This window comes from Ursus americanus, chromosome 15 (genome assembly GCF_024610735.1).
Source record: "Ursus americanus isolate L20-20 chromosome 15, mUrsAme1.1.p, whole genome shotgun sequence".
Lineage (NCBI taxonomy): Eukaryota > Metazoa > Chordata > Mammalia > Carnivora > Ursidae > Ursus > Ursus americanus.
This window is the reverse complement of record NC_142141.1, coordinates 64,883,764-64,902,729: the sequence shown is the minus strand read 5'-3', so window position 1 is coordinate 64,902,729 and position 18,966 is coordinate 64,883,764. Positions and strand designations below refer to the sequence as shown.

Genomic DNA, 18,966 nt, shown 5'->3' with positions numbered 1-18,966 from the left:
GGTTGCTTCTAGTTTTAGAATGTTATGTATAAAATTGCTATAAGCATTTGCATGCAAGAGTCTGTATGGGCTCGTTTTCTTGGGTAAAAAGCTAGAATAGCTAGAAGTGTGATCGCTGGGCCACTTCCAAACTCTTTTCCAAGTGGCTGCACCATCATGCACTCCCATCAGCCCCTTTGGAGACCCCTGGTTGCTTGGCTTCCTCACCAACACCTGCTATTAGCCGCCTTCTTCATTCTAGCCATTCTGTTCCATGTGCAGTGCTGTCACATGTAATGTCACCTGTAATGTTGGGTATTAGTGTGCAGCTCCGTAATAACTACAGGTGTGAAGTGTCTTTTCCTGGACTTATTTGCCTTTCAGATACCCTCCTTGTGATGTATCAGTTCTAATCTTTTATCCATTCTTAAAAATTGGATTATCATTTTCCTTTTTTTTTTTCATTAAAATAACTCGATTTTTTAAAAAATATCTGATCAGATAATTCCAAATATATAAGCCTACAAAAGCAAATTTTTGTCTGTAAAGCCAGCCAGGACTGGAGTAAGGCAGGTAAGGCACATGGCGTAAAATTTAAGGAGGGCACTCACCGACAGATCTGCGATGCCTTCTTATTGAGTTCTAAGACTTCAGTATATATTTTGGATAAAAGTTCTTTATCATATATATGGTTTGCAAATATTTTCTCCCAATCTGTGGCTTACCTTTTCATTTCCTTAATATTGTTTTAGGAAGAGTCAAAGTGCTTAATTTTGATGAAGTTCTCTATTTTTTTATTTTGTTTTCCGTGTCCTAAGGACTTTACTTTTAGACCTAAGATCCATTTCGAATTAATTTTTGTATATGGTGTGAGGTAACCATCAGATTTGTTTGTCTTTGCGTATGTCTATCCACCTGCCCCAGCACCATTTGTTGAAAAGACCATCTTTTCTCCATTGAGACTCACCCAGGCAACTTTGTTGAAAAGGAATTGTCAGTACAAGTGTGAATCTGTTCCTCGACTCTGCTCTGTTCCGTTGATCTATGGGTCTCTCTTTCCTCCAGTACCATGGTTTTGATTACTGAGCCTTTATGGTGAGTCCTGAAATCAGCTGGTGTGAGGCCTCCAGTTTTGTTCTTCTTTTTCAAAATTGTGTAGTTATTCCAATTTCTTTGCATATCTATATAAAATTGAGGATCAGTTAACTTATACAAAGCATCCTAGGAGTTTTGATTAAGATTGCTTTAAAGCCATAGATCAATTTGGAGGAAAAAGGTCTTGGGATATCTTTTTTGTAGGTTATTTTCAAGGCAGTCTTAAAACTAATGACAGCCAAGTTGTAGGTATGTTGCAGTGAGCTGCTGGAAAGATTCGTGGCTTGATCTTACAAAGTAAAATCTTGAGCCGTGTGCCAGGGTGTGCAGTGCCAGCAGCTGCGTCAGCATGCTGGGCATCCCACACGAGGAGTGGTCAGGTACCAGTGGCACCGCTCGTGAGACCTTCTGGCGTTGGAGTAAATCAACTGAGAAGACAATTTGTAGAACTTAATCCTAACCGTTTCCAAAGTGCTGTGCCACATACTACTTGTTCCAGAAAGAGTTATGAAATGCAGTGGACATGAGTATCACTATGTGTCAAAGGAAACATTTGAAATCCTCGCGTATAGTCACAGGATGCTCGAATTGTTGAGTACGGAGGTCACCTGCGTGGTACCAATGTGGATGCTGTTCAAACAGTCCTTAATGAAGGAAAGATCTATGTCGTGGACTTAGAGCCTCAGGGTATTCAAGTGGCTCGAACCCACAAACTGAAGCCCTATTCATATTTATAAAGCCATCTAATATGAGCCGTAGGAAGCAATCTTGGAAAAATGCCAAGATCGTTACAGGCTACTTTGTGGACCTCAAGGACCCTCAAGGATGAGGGTCTATAAGAGATGGAGAATTTAGCTCAAAAAGTGGAGACAGAGTTTGGCTAGGTTTTTGATCATGTGATTGTGAATGACACTTGCAAGACGCATGTGCCCCATTGTCTACAGTTGAGAAGACTCAGGAGGGGCCTCAGTGGGTACCAGCAGCATGGGTTCCTCTCTGATACTGAGCCTTAGGAAGGCCCCCTGCTTAGTGCTGGAGTTTTGACGACGTTCATCTCTTGCAGAGCTCTGGAATCACAGCTGCAATCTAAAACAGTAGTATCTGCCGCATTATAATACGCGCAACTTTAAAAGGGGTGCAGTTTATTAATTAATCTTATTCGAAAAATATTTGCTTTGTATGTATGTAGAGTTCTCCTTGGCTTTCAGGGGAAAAAAATAATTTCTTTTACCTCATATGCAGCAATGGTAAGAGTAGAAACAATGTTAAGCCTTTCATAGATTTCGTATGGTCTTTGTCCGATTCAGATAAAAGAGCTTCCCTAAATAAAATAAGTAGTATTTAATTTCAAAACAAAGGTAAGATCTTTATTAATCGGTGCCTTTTATTACTCCATTGATACTGTAGTAGGGCTTTAAAAAAAACTACCACTGGACTACTTTGATTTATTAAATTCTTTGAATGTCTTTTTTTTTTTTAAGATTTTATTTATTTATTTGACACAGAAAGGGAGAGAGAGCACAAGCAGGGGGAGCTACAGTGGGAGAGGGAGAAGCAGACTCCCCGCTGAGCAGGGAGCCCAATGCAGGGCTCGATCCCAGGACCCTGGGATCATGACCTGAGCCGAAGGCAGATGCTTAATTGACTGAGCCCCCCAGGCGCCGTCTTTGAAGGTCTTCTAGCTAGAAGGACCACGGTAGAGAAATGAGCAAGGATGTCCTAGATTTGATTCTTTGTATGAAGCAGTCTACACAGAGGGTATTTTCCTTTGTGATTATGTGCCTTTTGCACATTTAAAGGGTGTGGATAGGAAACAGAGGTAAACTGCAGCACAGGGAACACCTTTCAAAGGTGTGTTTTGAAAAGCTATTTTGGCCTAATGTGTTGCCTTCTTTCTTCTGTTAAGTTTCTTTTTCCTTTCATTTTAATCATATCATCCCCTTCCCACTTATAAAATTGCTTATTTTCTGAGAAAGCCATATGAATAATACTACTCTTTAATATCAATCCATATTTACAAGTACATAATAAGAACAAAATAAAATGTAGGGATATCCTTACTAATTGCATATTAATATTGCTTTTTACTTTTTAATAAAGAAAATAAAATTTGATCATCTGTATGACATAGGAGAAAATGGACTTATCTCAACAGCTATGAATATAAACATATTTTAGTTAATATAAATCAAGGCAGTTTTTATTTCTTTACCTGCTATTGTCATCTCTTATTGTCAAAGTATGTGGTTCGAAGAGCATGACTAATCATATTAATTTTAAGATAAGTTGTCATGTTAACCTAAGATTCCAACAACCACCATTCTTCCCTCCCTTTGTAGATACAAGAAATGCTTAGAGTCACTCATCAGCTTATTTGTGACTTTCTTTCATCACAGTTTGGCTCCAAAAATGTCTGGGGAAGCTAAGAGTAATCAGAAAGATATAGAACTAGGATGTTTGCATGAAGGGGGGAAGCAGGGGCAGGGCATTACAATAAAGAAAATGAAATCAAATGGAAGTCAGAAGAGGAGGGAACAAACAAAACAAACGCATGGGGAGTTAAAGGCACGACATATGTAGTAACAGGATGAAAGCAAAGTTGTTAAATGGTAACCCAGCAAAATTCTAACCAAAGATAACTGGTGTAACTGTATTCGTAGCAAACTATAGTAAAAGGCAAAATGCATCCTCAAGGCTGAAGTGGGTCATCGAATAATAATGCTGGTGACAACCAGGAGTGCATAACCATCTGTAAACACCTAACGACATAGCCTGAAAGGTTTGGAGCACACGCTGAGGGAATTACAAGGGGTAAACATGTCATCATGGGAGATCTCACCTCTCTCCAAAGCAAACAGATAAGCAGACCACATATTACTTAGGGTATATGTCTGAAGACCTGATTTCTCTCGTCCACCCGTGGGCATGCGCAGTAATCTTAGAATGCACCTCCTTCCCAAGCACACGGAATGGTTTTCAAAATTTGATAAAATTCTGGTCAACTTTTGCAATTAGAGGATATACATTTACTTCAAGAGTGTATGCAACTAGAGAATATTAGAGAACATACATTCTTGTTTGGTGTACTTGTGTATCCACTGAAATTGACCAGAGCTGACCGTTAGTCATAAGGTGGCAATAAATACAAAAATTGATATCCAAAGACCGCAGTGCACTAAAACTACAAGTCAATAATAACAAGAACACCCTTACATTTGGAAAATTGTACATGTACTCCTAAATCGAGGAGGGGTCAGAGAATAACAAAGGGGATTGGCTCATGACAGGCGAGCCCTATTTCTGGGTAGGTGTAGAAGTGCATGAGACTTTTACTCCTGCTAAAATCACCAGAAAGCCCTACAGAAATGAAAACAATTCTACCTTCCTTTAAAGCCATCCAGCAGCTGTGGATACACAAAGATCTAAGAGAACTGAATTATGGAGAGACGGCGACCTCCTAAGTGAGCAAGAACACCTGGGGCCAGTTACTGGGATCACAGGGAGGGCAGATGGAAGAGCCACCTGACAGGGAAGGACCACCAGTGCTCAGATGAGAAGAAATCGAACAGAAGAAACCTCAGGGCTGGTCTCTTAATCCATTTTGAGTTTATTTTGGTGTATGGTAAAAGACAGTGGTCCAGTTTTCTATTTTGTTCCATTGATCCATGTGTCTGTTTTTGTGCCAGTACCGTACTGTTCTGATTATTACAGCTGTGTAATAGAACTTGAAGTCTGGAATTCTATTACCTGCAGTTTTGTTTTTCTTTTTCGAGGTTGCTTTGGCGATTCAGGGTCTTTTGTGGTTCCATACAAACTGTAGGGCTGTTTGTTCCAACTCTGTGAAAAATGCTGCTGACATTTTTGGTAGGGATGCCATTGAATGTGTAGATTGCTTTGGGTAGTATGGACATTTGACAATATCTGTTCTTCCAAACCATGAACATGGAATGTCTTTCCATTTCTTTGTGTCCTCTTCCGTTTCTTTCATCAGTGTTTTATAGTTTTCAGGGTATAGTTCTTTCACCTCTTTGGTTAAGTTCATCCCTAGATATTTTATTATTTTTGGTGCAATTGTAAATGGAATTGTTCTAAATTTCTGCTGCTTCATTGTTAGTGCGTATAAATGCAACAGATTTCTGAACATTGATTTCATATCCTGCAACCTTACTGGGTTCATTTATCAGTTCTAATTTTTTGGTGGAGTCTTTAGGGTTTTCTATATATAGTGTCATATCATCTGCATATAATGGAAGTTTTACTCATACCTCATGGATTTGGATGCCATTTATTACTTTTTGTGATCTGACTGCTGTGGCTAGGACTTCCAGTACTCTGTTGAATAACAGTGGTGAGACTGGACATCCCTGTCTTGTTCCTGACCTTAGGGGGAGAGCTCCCAATTTGTCACCATTGATGATAGCTGTGGGTTTTTCATATATGGCCTTTATTATGTTGAGGTACGTTCCCTCTAAACCTACTTTGTTGAGGGTTTTTATCATGAACGGATGCTGTACTTTGTCAGATGCTTTCTCTGCATCTACTGAAGTGATCACATGGTTCTTATCCTTTGTCTTACTGATGCGATGTATCATGTTGATTGATTTGCAAATATCGAACCACCCTTGCAGCCCAGGAGTAGATCCCACTAGATCATGGTGAAAGATTTTTTTTTAATGTGTTGTTGGATTCGGTTTGCTAGTATTTTGTTGAGGATTTTTGCATCCATGTTCATCACAGATGTTGGCCTGTAATTCTCTTTTTTTGTTGTTGTGCCTGTATCTGGTTTTAGAATCATGGTAATGTTGGCCTCATAGAATGAACTTGGGAATTTTCCTTCCTATTCTATTTTTGAGACTAATTTGAGGAGAATAGGTAATAACTCTTCTTTAAATGTTTGATAGAATTTGCCTGTGAAACTGTCTGGCCCAAACCCTAAATGTGAGACCTGAAACCATAAAAATCCTAGAAGCGGGCAAACATTAGTCTCTCTAACATAGGCTATAGCAACATTTTTCCAGATATGTCTCCTAAGGCAAAGGAAATAAAAGCAAAAATAAACTATTGGGATTTCATCAAAATAAGAAGCATCTGCACAGCAAAGGAAACAATCAATAAAACTAAAAGCCTACTGAATGGGAGAAGGTATTTAGAAATTATATATCCAATAAGAGCTTAATATCCAGAATATATATAGAAGTTATACAATGCAATACCCCCCAAAAACAAATAATCTGATTAAAATGGGCAGAATTCATAAACAGACATTTTTCCAGAGACGTCCAGATGGCCAACAGACACATGAGAAGATGCTCAACATCACTCATCATCAGGGAAATACACATCACAACTACAATGAGATCCCACCTCACACCTGTCAGAATGGCTAAAATCAACAACACAAGTACACGTGCTGGCAAGGATGCAGAGAAAGGGGAGCCCTCTTACACTGTTGGTGGGAGTGCAGACTGCTGCCACCACTGCAGAAAACAACATGGAGGTTCCTCAAAAAGTTAAAAATGGGGGCGCCTGGTTAGCTCAGTCATTAAGTGTCTGCCTTCGGCTCAGGGCGTGATCCCGGAGTCCTGGGATCGAGTCCCGCATCAGGCTCCTCCGCTAGGAGCCTGCTTCTTCCTCTCCCACTCCCCCTGCTTGTGTTCCCTCTCTCGCTGGCTGTCTCCCTCTCTGTCGAATAAATAAATAAAATCTTAAAAAAAAAAAAGTTAAAAATGGAACTACTTTATGATCCAGTAATTGCACTGCTCGGTGTTTATCTCAAGCATATGAAAACATTAATTCAGAGACATACACGCACCCTATGTTTATTGCAGCATTATTTACAATTGCCAAACTATGGAAGCAGCCCAAGTGTCCACTGATAGAAGAATGGCGAAGAAGATGTAGGATAGACACGCACACACCGGACTGTTCCCCAAACAAAACAGGATGAAATCTTGCCACTTGCAACAACATCAATGGAGCTAGCGAGTACAGTGCTCAGCGGAATAAGTCAAAGACAAACACCATGTGATCTCACTCATGTGGAATTTAAGAAACAGAACAAATGAGCAAAGGAAAAAAAAGAGAGAGACCAACCAAGAAACAGATTCCTAACTATGGACAATATTCTTAACTGATGGCTACCAGAAGGGAGATGGGTGGGAGGATGGGTGAAATTGGTGATGGGGATTAAGGAGGGCACTTGTCATGACCACTGGGCGTTGTATGTACTAAATTGTACACCTGAAACTAATATTACACCGTATGTTAACTAACTGGAATTAAAATAAAAATTTAAAAAATATGACAACAGAAGCACAAAATGTGGAAGGGAGTTAATTGAATTATACTACTATAGGCCCTTCCATTGTTTTTAAGTATCAAAGTGTAACTTGACTAGTAGACCATGATGAGTTAGAGATGCATGTTGTAATCTTGACATCAACTACTGAAAGCAATCCAAACAGGTATAACTAAAGAGTCAGTAGAGGAAATAAGTGGAATCCAAAACGTAGAAGATGGAATAAAAGGAAAAACAAAGGAACAGACAGGCAAATAGAGATTACATGCAAAGATGACAGATTTAATCCAACCATATTTGTAATTATAGTAAATGTAGTTAAATGAACTAAAAATTCCAACTAAAAGGCGGATATTGTCAGACTCAGACTGGGAAAAAGGCAAGATTCCCTAACTGCTTGTTATAAGGAATGCCCTTTAAATATAAAGACACACAGAGGGTGAAAGGAAACGAATGCAAAAAGACAGTCCATTACATACAAGAAAGGTGGTTATCTTATTGTCAGACAAGTCAGATCTCCGACTGTAAGTGTCACTACAGGCACCTGGGGACAGGACAGTTCATAGTGATAAAGGCTCCATTCGTCAACAGGGTACGTAATAACAGCGCGTCCTGGTACATTGAACCAAACAAATGACAACACTAAATGGAGATTTTCAAGCTCTGCTGTCAGCAATTGAGACCAATTAGTAAGAAAAAAGAACCACTAAGGATGTAAAAGATCTGAACGACACCTAACTGACCTATTTGACATCTATAGAACATTACATCCAGCAAATGCAGAATATACATTCTTTCCAAGCACGCGTGAAACACTTTTCAAGATGGACAACATGCCGTAGGTCGTTAAAAAATAAAATTAAAAAATTTTAAAGAACAGAAATAGAGTATTTTTTTCTAACCACAGCATTATAATCAGAATTAAATAAGAATAGCAACTGGGAACTCCTAAAATATTTCGAAATTCGGTAACACATTTCTGAAGAACCATGGGTTCAAGAAACCACAAGGAAAATGACTGGAACTGAGCCATAATGAAAACACAACATGTTTTGTAAAAAACATGTAAAAAATTTTACATACAGCTAAAGCAATGCTTAACGTATAATATATAGTTTTGGGGAGGAAAGTCTAGTATTAATTATCTAAATTTCCACCTTAAGCTAGGAAAAGAATAGCTAATTGAATCCAGAAAACAAAGTTGAATGCTCAGCAAAGACTCACTAACATCAGTTAGGAAAAAGTGCTGTTGCATTAGGTATGAGCAAGACAACTGAGAGGCTGGGGTATTGGGGGAAATCCAGAAGAATCCTACATCCGTATTCCTCCCCTACTGACTTTACATTCTCGTTCCCTGCAGAGGTACTGGGAGACACAGTGGTGTGGCTGTGGCCAACCCAAGGGAGACCGTAGACCTCCCCAAGTCAGCAAAGATGGGCCTCTGAGCCCATTCGAGTCCCGTGAAGAGACTGACCCACACAGAAACCCAATCAGGGAGCTTAGTGTAGAGAACCACCATCTAGTATCATGGGATCAACCATAAAGGGGCCACAACAGCTCAGCTGGGGCCAAGGGAAAGCACCAACAACCCTCCAGAGGGTCCCTTCCACACCAGCGTGATGGTGAAGGAATGAGCATTTTTATATTTAAAAAACAAAAATAAAATGTTTTGAGTGTGTACGACCATTCTTTCATAGTGACGGCCTGCTTTAACAGACCAGCCCTGATCACCCAGAATCTAAGGAAGGACCTTAGAACAGTGTAGTCAGCATGGGAAACAGAGGGGACGGCGGGGGTGGGTCTCAGTAATGCGGTGCACAGCCACCCAGCACTCTGCAGGCCCCTCGGGAAAATGCCAGCAGAGACTTTTGTCTGTGAGTTAGGGTTGAACACAGAGAGAGGAGAGGGGACGGACTTCTCAGGCTCAAGCAATAAGAGCTGTCGCAAGTCTCTTCAATAAATGGTGCTGGGAAAATTGGACAGCTACATGCAAAAGAATGAAACTTGACCACTATCTCACACCATACACAAAAATAAACTCCAAATGGATGAAAGACCTCGATATGAGACAGGAATCCATCAAAATTCTAGAGAACATAGGCAGCAACCTCTACGACATCAGCCAAAGCAACCTTTTTCATGACACATCCCCAAAGGCAAGAGAAACAAAAGATAAAATGAATTTATGGGACTTCATCAAGATTAAAAGTTTCTGCACATCCAAGGAAACAGTCAGAAAAACTAAGAGGCAGCCCACGGAATGGGAGAATATATTTGCAAATGACACTACAGATAAAGGACTGGTATCCAAGATCTACAAAGAACTTCTCAAACTCAATACACGAGAAACAAATAAACAAATCAAAAAATGGGCAGAAGATATGAACAGACACTTTTCCAATGAAGACATACAAATGGCTAACAGACACATGAAAAAATGTTCAAAATCATGAGCCATCAAGGAAATTCAAATCAAAACCACACTGAGATACCACCTTATGCCAGTTAGAATGGCAAAAATAGACAAGGCAAGAGACAACAATTGTTGGAGAGGATGTGGAGAAAGGGGATCCCTCCTACATTGTTGGTGGGAATGCAAGTTGGTACAGCCACTCTGGAAAACCGTGTGGAGGTCCCTTAAAAAGTTAAAAATTGAGCTACACTATGATCCAGCCATTGCACTACTGGGTGTTTACCCCAAAGATACAGACGTAGTGAAGAGAAGGGCCATATGCACCCCAATGTTCATAGCAGCAATGTCCACAATAACTAAATCGTGGAAGGAGCCGAGATGCCCTGCAACAGATGACTGGATTAAGAAGTTGTGGTCCATATATACAATGGAATATTACTCAGCAATCAGAAAGAATGAGTTCTCAACATTTGCTACAACATGGACGGCACTGGAGGAGATAATGCTTAGTGAAATAAGTCAAGCAGAGAAAGACAACTATCATATGATTTCTCTCATCTATGGAACATAAGAACTAGAATGATCAGTAGGGGAAGAAAGGGATAAAGAAAGGGGGGGTAATCAGAAGGGGGAATGAAGCATGAGAGACTATGGACTATGAGAAACAAACTGAGGGCTACAGATGGGAGGGGGGTGGGGGACTGGGATAGGCTGGTGATGGGTAGTAAGGAGGGCACGTATTGCATGGTGCACTGGGTGTTATACACAACTAATGAATCATCGAGCCTTACATCGAAAACCGGGGATGTACTGTATGGTGACTAACATAATATAATAAAAAATCATTATTAATAAAAAAAAAAAATGAGAGCTCTCGCAAAAAGGAAATTGATAGATGGGTGGCAGAAACATCTAGGAAATCTGTGCTTCAGAAGCATCAGAAGCAAAATTAAAACCCAAATAAAAGCTGTTTCTTATGTCATGTTTGCAGAGAACTCGTAGAAATAAGTGAAATACTAAGTCCAATATAAAAGTTGGCAGAGCCTTGAAGAGATAATGTACAGAAGAGACGCTGCTGTCCATGGAAGACCCGGGAAGGCTGGGCTTTCGGGGTCAGAGAGGCACAAAGTAAAGACACAAGCTTTTGTTTACTAATGAGCAGAAGAGTGTGAAGATTAACATTCAGAGCAGGGAGAATTCAGTAAGGTAAACAGGCTGATACTCTTCCCGTATTTGTGGAAATTGGAAATTTCCTCTCCGGAAAGCAGTGGTTTAATATGAATGGAGACTCTTTATGTTGTCAGCACAGTTTGAGTCAGACATCTTAACCTGCAGCACATGACCTAAAATACAGGACCAGGGACACCCAACTGGCTCAGTCAGTAGAGCATGGGGCTCCTGAACTCAGGTCATGAGTTCAAGCCCCATGTTGGGTGTGGAGCCTACTTATAAAATTAATTAATTAATTAATTAACTAAAATAAAATACAGGACCAGATTTATTCCAATAGTATGTATTACAATAATACTTACAATAGTAAAAAATGGAAGTAAATATTAGGAGAATGGTTAAATTAATAATGTATAAGTATGATGGATTGTTATACACAAATTGAAATTATTTTAAAAGAAATTTTTTAAAAATACAGGAGGAAATTATTATGACATAATATTAGGCCAAAAAGTGGTATAAATTTGTCTCATACCAGCTTTTCAACATGCACTTTATGTTTATGTAATTTTTAAATTATTTATGTATTTATTTTATTATGTGATGTTAGTCACCATACACTACATCCTTAGTTTTTGATGTAGTGTCCCATGATTCATTATTTGCATATAACACCCAGTGCTCCATGCAATATGTGCCCTCCTTAATACCCATCACCGACCTATCCCAGTCCCCCAACCCCTCCCCTCCAAAACCCTCAGTTTGTTTCCCAGAGTCCATAGTCTCTTGTGGTTCGTCTCCCCCTCTGTTTCCCCCCCCCTTTATTTTTCCCTTCCTTTTCCTAATGATCTCCCTGCTATTCTTTGTGTTCCACAAATAAGTGAAACCATATGATAATTGTCTTTCTCTGCTTGACTTACTTTACTTAGCATAATCCCCTCCAGTTCCGTCCATGTAGCTGCAAATGTTGGGTAATCATCCTTTCTGATGGCTGAGTAATATTCCATTGTATATATGGACCACATCTTCTTAATCCAGTCATCTGTTGAAGGGCATCTCGGCTCCTTCCACAGTTTGATTATTGTGCACAATGCTGCTATGAACATTGGGGTGCATGTGCCCCTTCTTTTCACTACATCTGTATCTTTGGGGTAAATACCCAGTAGTGCAATTGCTGGATCATAAGGTAGCTCTATTTTCAACTTTTTGAGGAACCTCCACACTGTTTTCCAGAGTGGCTGTACCAACTTGCATTCCCACCAACAGTGTAGGAGGGATCCCCTTTCTCCACATCCTCTCCAACATTTGTTGTTTCCTGCCTTGTCAATTTTTGCCATTCTAACTGGTGTAAGGTGGTATCTCAATGTGGTTTTGATTTGAATTTCCCTGATGACTAATGATGTTGAACATTTTTTCATGTGTCTGTTAGCCATTTGTATGTCTTCATTGGAAAAGTGTCTGTTCATATCTTCTGCCCATTTTTTGATTTAATTATTTGTTTTTTGGGTGTTGAGTTTGAGAAGTTCTTTGTAGATCTTGGATACCAGCCCTTTATCTGTAGTGTCCTTTGCAAATATCTTCTCCCATTTCGTGGGCTGCCTCTTTGTTTTGTTGACTGTTTCCTTTGCTGTGCAGAAGCTTTTTATATTGAAGAAGTCCCAAAAATTCATTTTTGCTTTTGTTTCCCTTGCCTTTGGAGACGTGTCATGAAAGAAGTTGCTGTGGCCGATGTCGTAGAGGTTGCTGCCTATGTTCTCTAGGATTTTGATGGATTCCTGTCTCACATCGAGGTCTTTCATCCATTTAGAGTTTATCTTTGCATATGGTGTGAGACAGTGGTCAAGTTTCATTCTTTTGCATGTAGCTGTCCAATTTTCCCAGCACCATTTATTGAAGAGACTGTCTTTTTTCCACTGGATGTTTTTTCCTGCTTTGACAAAGATTAGTTGACATTGAAGAAGACACAGAAAAATGGAAAAACATTCCATGCTCATGGATCGGAAGAATAAACATAGTTAAAATGTCCACGCTACCCAGAGCAATCTATACTTCCAACACCATCCCGATCAAAATACCAATGCCATTTTTCAAAGTGCTGGAAAAAATAATCCTTAAATTCATGTGGAATCAGAAAAGACCCCGAATCGCCAAGGAAATGTTGAAAAAGAAAAAGCTGGGGCATCACATTGTGTAAAGATGTGATCATTAGGCTGGGGCAGCTGTCCCTGTGCCCATGTGATGACCAGCATCAGGATGAACACATGGACATAACGGCTCTGAAATAGAGAGCACCCTGTTCTCGAAGGTGTTGCTGAGCCTCTGCTCCGACCACGGGGCTTGTCTCCTTCACATTTGCAGGGGGAGAATTCATCCTCCCCATCACTTAACCGAGAGTCACCAGGCACCTTGTTACCTGCGGCCCGTGAGTCCCCCCAGGAGATCATCTTGTGGGGTAGGGGTTCAACGCCCAGATGCATGCAAAGTGCTGGGCATGTTGTTGGCACTCGGTCAGTGTTGGTTAAAGATCGTCACATTGTACCAGTCAGCTGCTCGAGGCCATTGCACCGTGTCTGCATCCCACTGCGGGGACAGAGGTGCCAGCTGCAAACATCTGGCACATTTTACCCCCTGCCCTGCCACCTGACGGACGGAACCACTGCTGCCAGGGCTGCTGCTCCACTCTGAGGTGGCTGCAGCTTGCCTGCAGTGGCAGGAAAGAGCAGAGGAGAGGCGCCAGCTGTCTCCAGCCCAGCCTCAGAGGCTTCTCCCAACTGTGCCCTTTGGGATCTGGACGGTAGAGCGGTTTTCAGGCCAGGATGGGGAGTGCCAGAGCTGGGGTGTGAGAGCTACACAGTCCTCCCACACTCTCCACCCTGAGTCTGCTCAGACCCTACAGGAAAGGGGACTCCTCCTAGTGACAATCAGCCTTGGACCCTTGGGTCCCAGAACTTTCTGCCATGAAGCTTGTTCCTGGGGCTCACACTGCTGACCCCTCTGCACACCTTTGGGCCACAGTTTAGGTTGACCTTCTCTCCCTGGTGGCCGTTGGGAGTCTCACCGCTGCTGACCACAGGGCTGGACGATACCTGGATCTTCATGTCCACCGTGGGGCGGGCGCTGACCACGCACCAGCGACACCGGCCACACCTGTGCACCCCCAGGGGGCTTCCCAGGGGCCCCACATGGCCACACCCTTCAACTTCTGTGGCCTCCGATTCTGTTAGAAGCATCTGACATCCAGGTGGGCTCCAGGCCCAATGATGGGCTTGATATTTTAATTAGAGCAAAATTGGGGGGGGGACATATCTAACAATGGTCTGCGTGAAGAGTTTCTCATAGCACGGGAATGAATGATGTTACCATGCACTATTGTATTTTTGTGATGGGGTCTCAACCCTTAGAAATACACGGGAAAAATAATGAAACACACATAAATGTCAACAATGCTGACCTCTGGGACTTGGTGTTGGGATTATTATTTTCTTTTTTTCTGAATCCTCCAGGTTTTGCAATGCACAGGTTTTATTTTTTCAATTTGAAAATCTTAACTTTTAATGAAGCGTGGCCACAGGTGCCCAGTAAATATCAGCTTCATCGGTGCCAGACCCTCCCCTCACCCCAGGCTGCCGGCTCCTGGAAGGCTGGACGGCGCCCCCTTCCTGCGGCCCAGGGTGAGTGCAGGGCAGGAACCCAGTTGAGGAGGCCTTGGCTCGTAAGAACATACCAGTGTATTTAAGGTACCATTTCCAACTCCAGATGCATGAAAATATGAAGCATTTTCTAGACCTCAACTCTGAGGAAAACTGAAATAAATGCAAAAGGCAACCTTCAGTAAGATTTTAAGTTTTAAGGAGAGAAAAGATACCCCAAAAATTCAAGAAATTCAACTTGTATAAAATTTAAGCTTCTATAGAGAGGAAAGGAACATGACTATAACGCAAGTGAACTGGGACAAGTGTGAGCAGCTAGTCGATACGTAACACAGACAGACGTTTGCAAATGGTGAGGACAAAAATTATTGTCTCGTTAAATTTTTTAAAAACCTCACAGCACTAAGAAGGCAAAGACAAGGGGCGCCTGGGTGGCACAGCGGTTAATCGTCTGCCTTCGGCTCAGGGCGTGATCCCGGCGTTCTGGGATCGAGCCCCACATCAGGCTCCTCTGCTATGAGCCTGCTTCTTCCTCTCCCACTCCCCCTGCTTGTGTCCCCTCTCTCGCTGGCTGTCTCTATCTCTGTCGAATAAATAAATAAAATCTTTAAAAAAAAAAAGAAGGCAAAGACAAGGCGGCAGTTCATAAAAGGAACAAAAATACCTACAGAAACTTCACAGAAAAGAAACAAATATCGAAAAAGGGGTTGGCTTCATGATCACATAAGTGTGAATGAAAACAACAGTATTCCACAGTAAATATGTTACTTCAGGATAAGATTCCTCAGCGTGAAGCCTCATGCCGCTGGGTCCTGGCAAAACTGTCCCAGGGACTCATCGCTGCTGACAACGCGTCTTTTGATGGCAGATTGGTCATATGGCCAAGAGTCACCAAGGACAGGCACGATCTTTTATCCTTAACCCTAATCCCAGAAATGTTTCCTAAAACAGTAATTTAAAGGAAAAAGAAATGGTATCAGGGAAACATTGCTTGCATTTACTATTTATAATAGAAAGAGAGAGAAGCACGGTAGATCTCTGACCACAGAGGACAGGCAAGTCGCCACCAGGACAGCAACTATAGGAGAGGAACGTGGGGAAATGTTGGCGGAACACCCGAGCTGTGTCTGCGTTGTTACTGTGGGTTAGAGAAGTCGTGTCTTGCATGGATAAGAGAAAAGTCACAAATCTTGAGATATATCAGAATGAGGTTATTTCTTTTTTATTTCCTCTATTATGATAATGTTTGTACAGTAAGTCAGTGCTAGAGTGAGGAGAAGCAAGGTATGTGGTAACTGAACTGGTGTGGTAGGACGTGGTCCCACGTTAGGACCTGCAGCTGCGGCTTCGGACACGTTGGGGGTCCCACCCCTCGTTCCCCAAACTGCTGGACATTCTCATGCCCGTGCCAGACTCGGTCTGTATTTGCCTGTGTCTTAGCCGTCCTGCAGTCTACACCCTTTCTACAGCAGGTTCTTTTCAAAGATGCGCTTCACAGCTCCCCCACATCGTCTACAGCTGAGTTGCCAACTTCATGGGCCCTTTCACGTTAGTAGAAGGACCCCGCTGCATTGCGTGGGAGCCTGTCGCCGATATTGTTAGCACCCAGACGGATCCCACCGTCGTCTCATGGTGCTCCCTGACCCCGCGATTCCGGAAGTAGCCCTCCCTTTGGGGGGCTGCCTGTGGGCGCCTGGGAAAGCCAGAAGCGCCGTGGAGCTTAGACTAAGGGCTGGTGTGGAAAGAGTGTGAAGGTCTCGCCCCTTCCCCAGGTGGGGACAGCTCCTAGGAGAGACTCTCCCCAGAGCCCCCAGGCTGCCTGTGGTGGGACTGCCTGGGCAGCTCCTTCTGTGGATTCCTCCCTCCTGTCCTGCTGCCCACCTCCCCCTGGCCTTCCACGAGGAGCTACCACAGAAGTCTAACCCTTCCCTCCCTCTCTTGTGCCAGGCCAGGTACACGGGCCTCATCTTCTTCCACGAAGGCTGGCCGCTGTGCATCCATGAGAAGGTGGTGGTGCAGCTGGCATCCCTCCGCGGAGTCAGGCTCAGGCCTGGGGACTTCTACCTGCAAGTCACATCAGTGGGGAAGCAGTCAGCCAGATTGGTTTTAAAATGCCTCTCCCAGCTTGGCCGGGGCTCGGAAGAAGTCACTGTCCCCGAGGCCATGTACAGCTGTGTCTTCACGGGAGAGTTCCTGGAATGGCTGAATGGGGAGCGTAACAGTGTCCCCTTACAAAACTGCTTGCTGACCTCAGGCTCCGCCGTCTTCCGTACCCCATGGAGTAATGTCACAGACCCCATCTTTGTGCCCACATTCAGAACTGTCCTGCCCCCCTGCAGCTGTCCTGGGCCTGAGCAGCCGCCCTCCAGGAGCACCTCCAGAGCTCTGGCCGCAGCACCAGCCATGGCCAACACCCGTCCCTGGGAGACCACCCCTTCCAGCAATACCCCAACCCCGCCCCACTGCCATCGACATCCTGGCAGTGACCAGTCCAGCCACCAACCTTCCCCAGGAAGAGCTGGGTTAGAAGGCCCTAGGAGCCCATTTGGGAGCTCCAACGGAGGCCTTATAGGGGTTGGGCCCTCACAGCCGGGCCCATGCGAAGGACCAAGAAGGAGCCTAGATGCCACAGACAAAAGGGACGGCCCCCAGGCCCTCACTGTCTGTGAGGACAGGGGCAGCCCAAGCTGCAGAAGGCAGTTGCCCAGGGACCCAGCCCGCATGGAGTCCAGACGCTGGTTCAGAAAGTCCTACATGGAAGCCCTGCGGAACCCCATGCCCCTGGGCTCCAGTTCCGAAGAGTCCCTTGGGGAAGAGGCCTGCAGCTCCCAGACCACGGGGGCCAGGGCAGCAGCCAGCCCGACCGAGAAGGAAATGCCCAGCTCCTGGGGAGACCCTGTGGAGAGCCCACATCAGGAAAAACGTCCAGGAGCCACAAGGAGCACCCTTCCCAGGAGGTCTCGGTCCTGGGACAGGTCCCTCAGGAGCTGGCTAGGTGACACGCGGCGAGCCTCCCAGCACTCAGTCAGCAGCAGGCTGGGAGGTCTCTTAGGAGGACAAGCCGAGGGGACCAGAAGTGCAGGCTCCAGCTGCCCCCCATGCACCCCAGCGGAGAGTCCAGGTAATGCCCTGCCCCTGACCCTTCCTGCTCTTCCCCAACCCTGCCCCTACACCCCTCCCCCACTCCTTCCCCTCCTCCTCCTTCCTTGCCACACCATGACCTTCCTCTGGTCAGTGGACCCAGGAGAAGCCTGTGGCCACATCCGTATCAACTGTTGAACATAACGTTCACACATGCTCCGTTCCTGTGGCTGCCACAACAGGGTACTGCAGACAGGGTGACTTGGGACATTCATCCTGTCGGTTCCGGTGCCAGAAGTATGACGTCAGGGCATTGGTAGGTCTGTGCTCCCTTGAGGCTCTAGGAGAGGGTGCTTCCAGCTGCAGAGGGCTCCCCTCGTCCAAGCATCATCTCCCCGTGTCTCTGTGTGCGTCAAACCTTCCCCTCCTTTCTCTTACAAGGAGACCTATCTTTGGATTCAGCGCCCACCATACACTTCATATTCGCACCTGCAAAGACCCTTTTCCAAGTAAGGTGATGTTCACAGGTTCTGGGTAGACCCGTCCTTTTGGGGTCACCACTCACCCCGCCACATTGCATTAATACTCCTTTCCTGTAGGTAAGTTGGAAGCTATGCTCATGGTTAATAGCACTAACCCCTGATTTCCACCTCAGAAGCCGTCAAAACATGCTGAACTATTCCCTACCTACTGGAATTGTCTCCCACACTGCTCTGGAGGGAAAACATGGTTGCTTCAAGGGGTGTTTGAGGGCGTCAAGAATGAAAGGGAAGGAATGAAAACATATTTCTTAGGTAAAATATTTCCCGTTTTTGAATAAAGAAATGTTCTGTGAAGAACAAAAGCAGTGACTTTGGAGGAGGTTAAGAACGGGAGCCCTCAGAAGGCAGGTTAGCCCCAGCCTCCGACACAGTGAAGCTGTGCTTCCTCACCTGGGCAACACCAGGCCTGCTGCTTCCGAAATGAGGGTGCCTGCTCCTGCCTGGAATTCTGACAGGATCCACACAGCTAGAGCACACACCCACTTACCACAAGAAGTTTTATAATTACTGGCTTTGGCTTAGCACTTTTTAAGAACATTCTCCGGCCTCCCTGCATTTCAGTTAAAATTAAAACAAAGCAATAACGCCCTGAACATTGTTTCCAGGGCCTAAACTCTGCTGTTTGTATTGGGTGGAAAACACAGTCTCACACGCGCTGGATGACGCAGTGAAAACTCATGTCTGCAGCTCATCTCAGCAAGGAGACAGCCCGTGTCTTCACCGCAAGACTCACCCTAA

At 43.9% G+C, this 18,966-nt stretch overlaps 1 protein-coding gene across 9 annotated transcripts in view; it reads left to right on the top strand.

The window, feature by feature from the left end:
* PLEKHG4B (pleckstrin homology and RhoGEF domain containing G4B) overlaps positions 1–18,966 on the top strand; it is an 84,073-nt gene that overhangs the window by 22,179 nt on the left and 42,928 nt on the right. For all 9 annotated transcript variants that reach the window (XM_045808042.2, XM_045808046.2, XM_045808045.2 and 6 more), the window contains exon 4: positions 16,553–17,726. In XM_045808042.2, the coding sequence (XP_045663998.2) occupies positions 16,553–17,726 (1,174 nt within the window). The remainder of the gene's footprint in view (positions 1–16,552; positions 17,727–18,966) is intronic.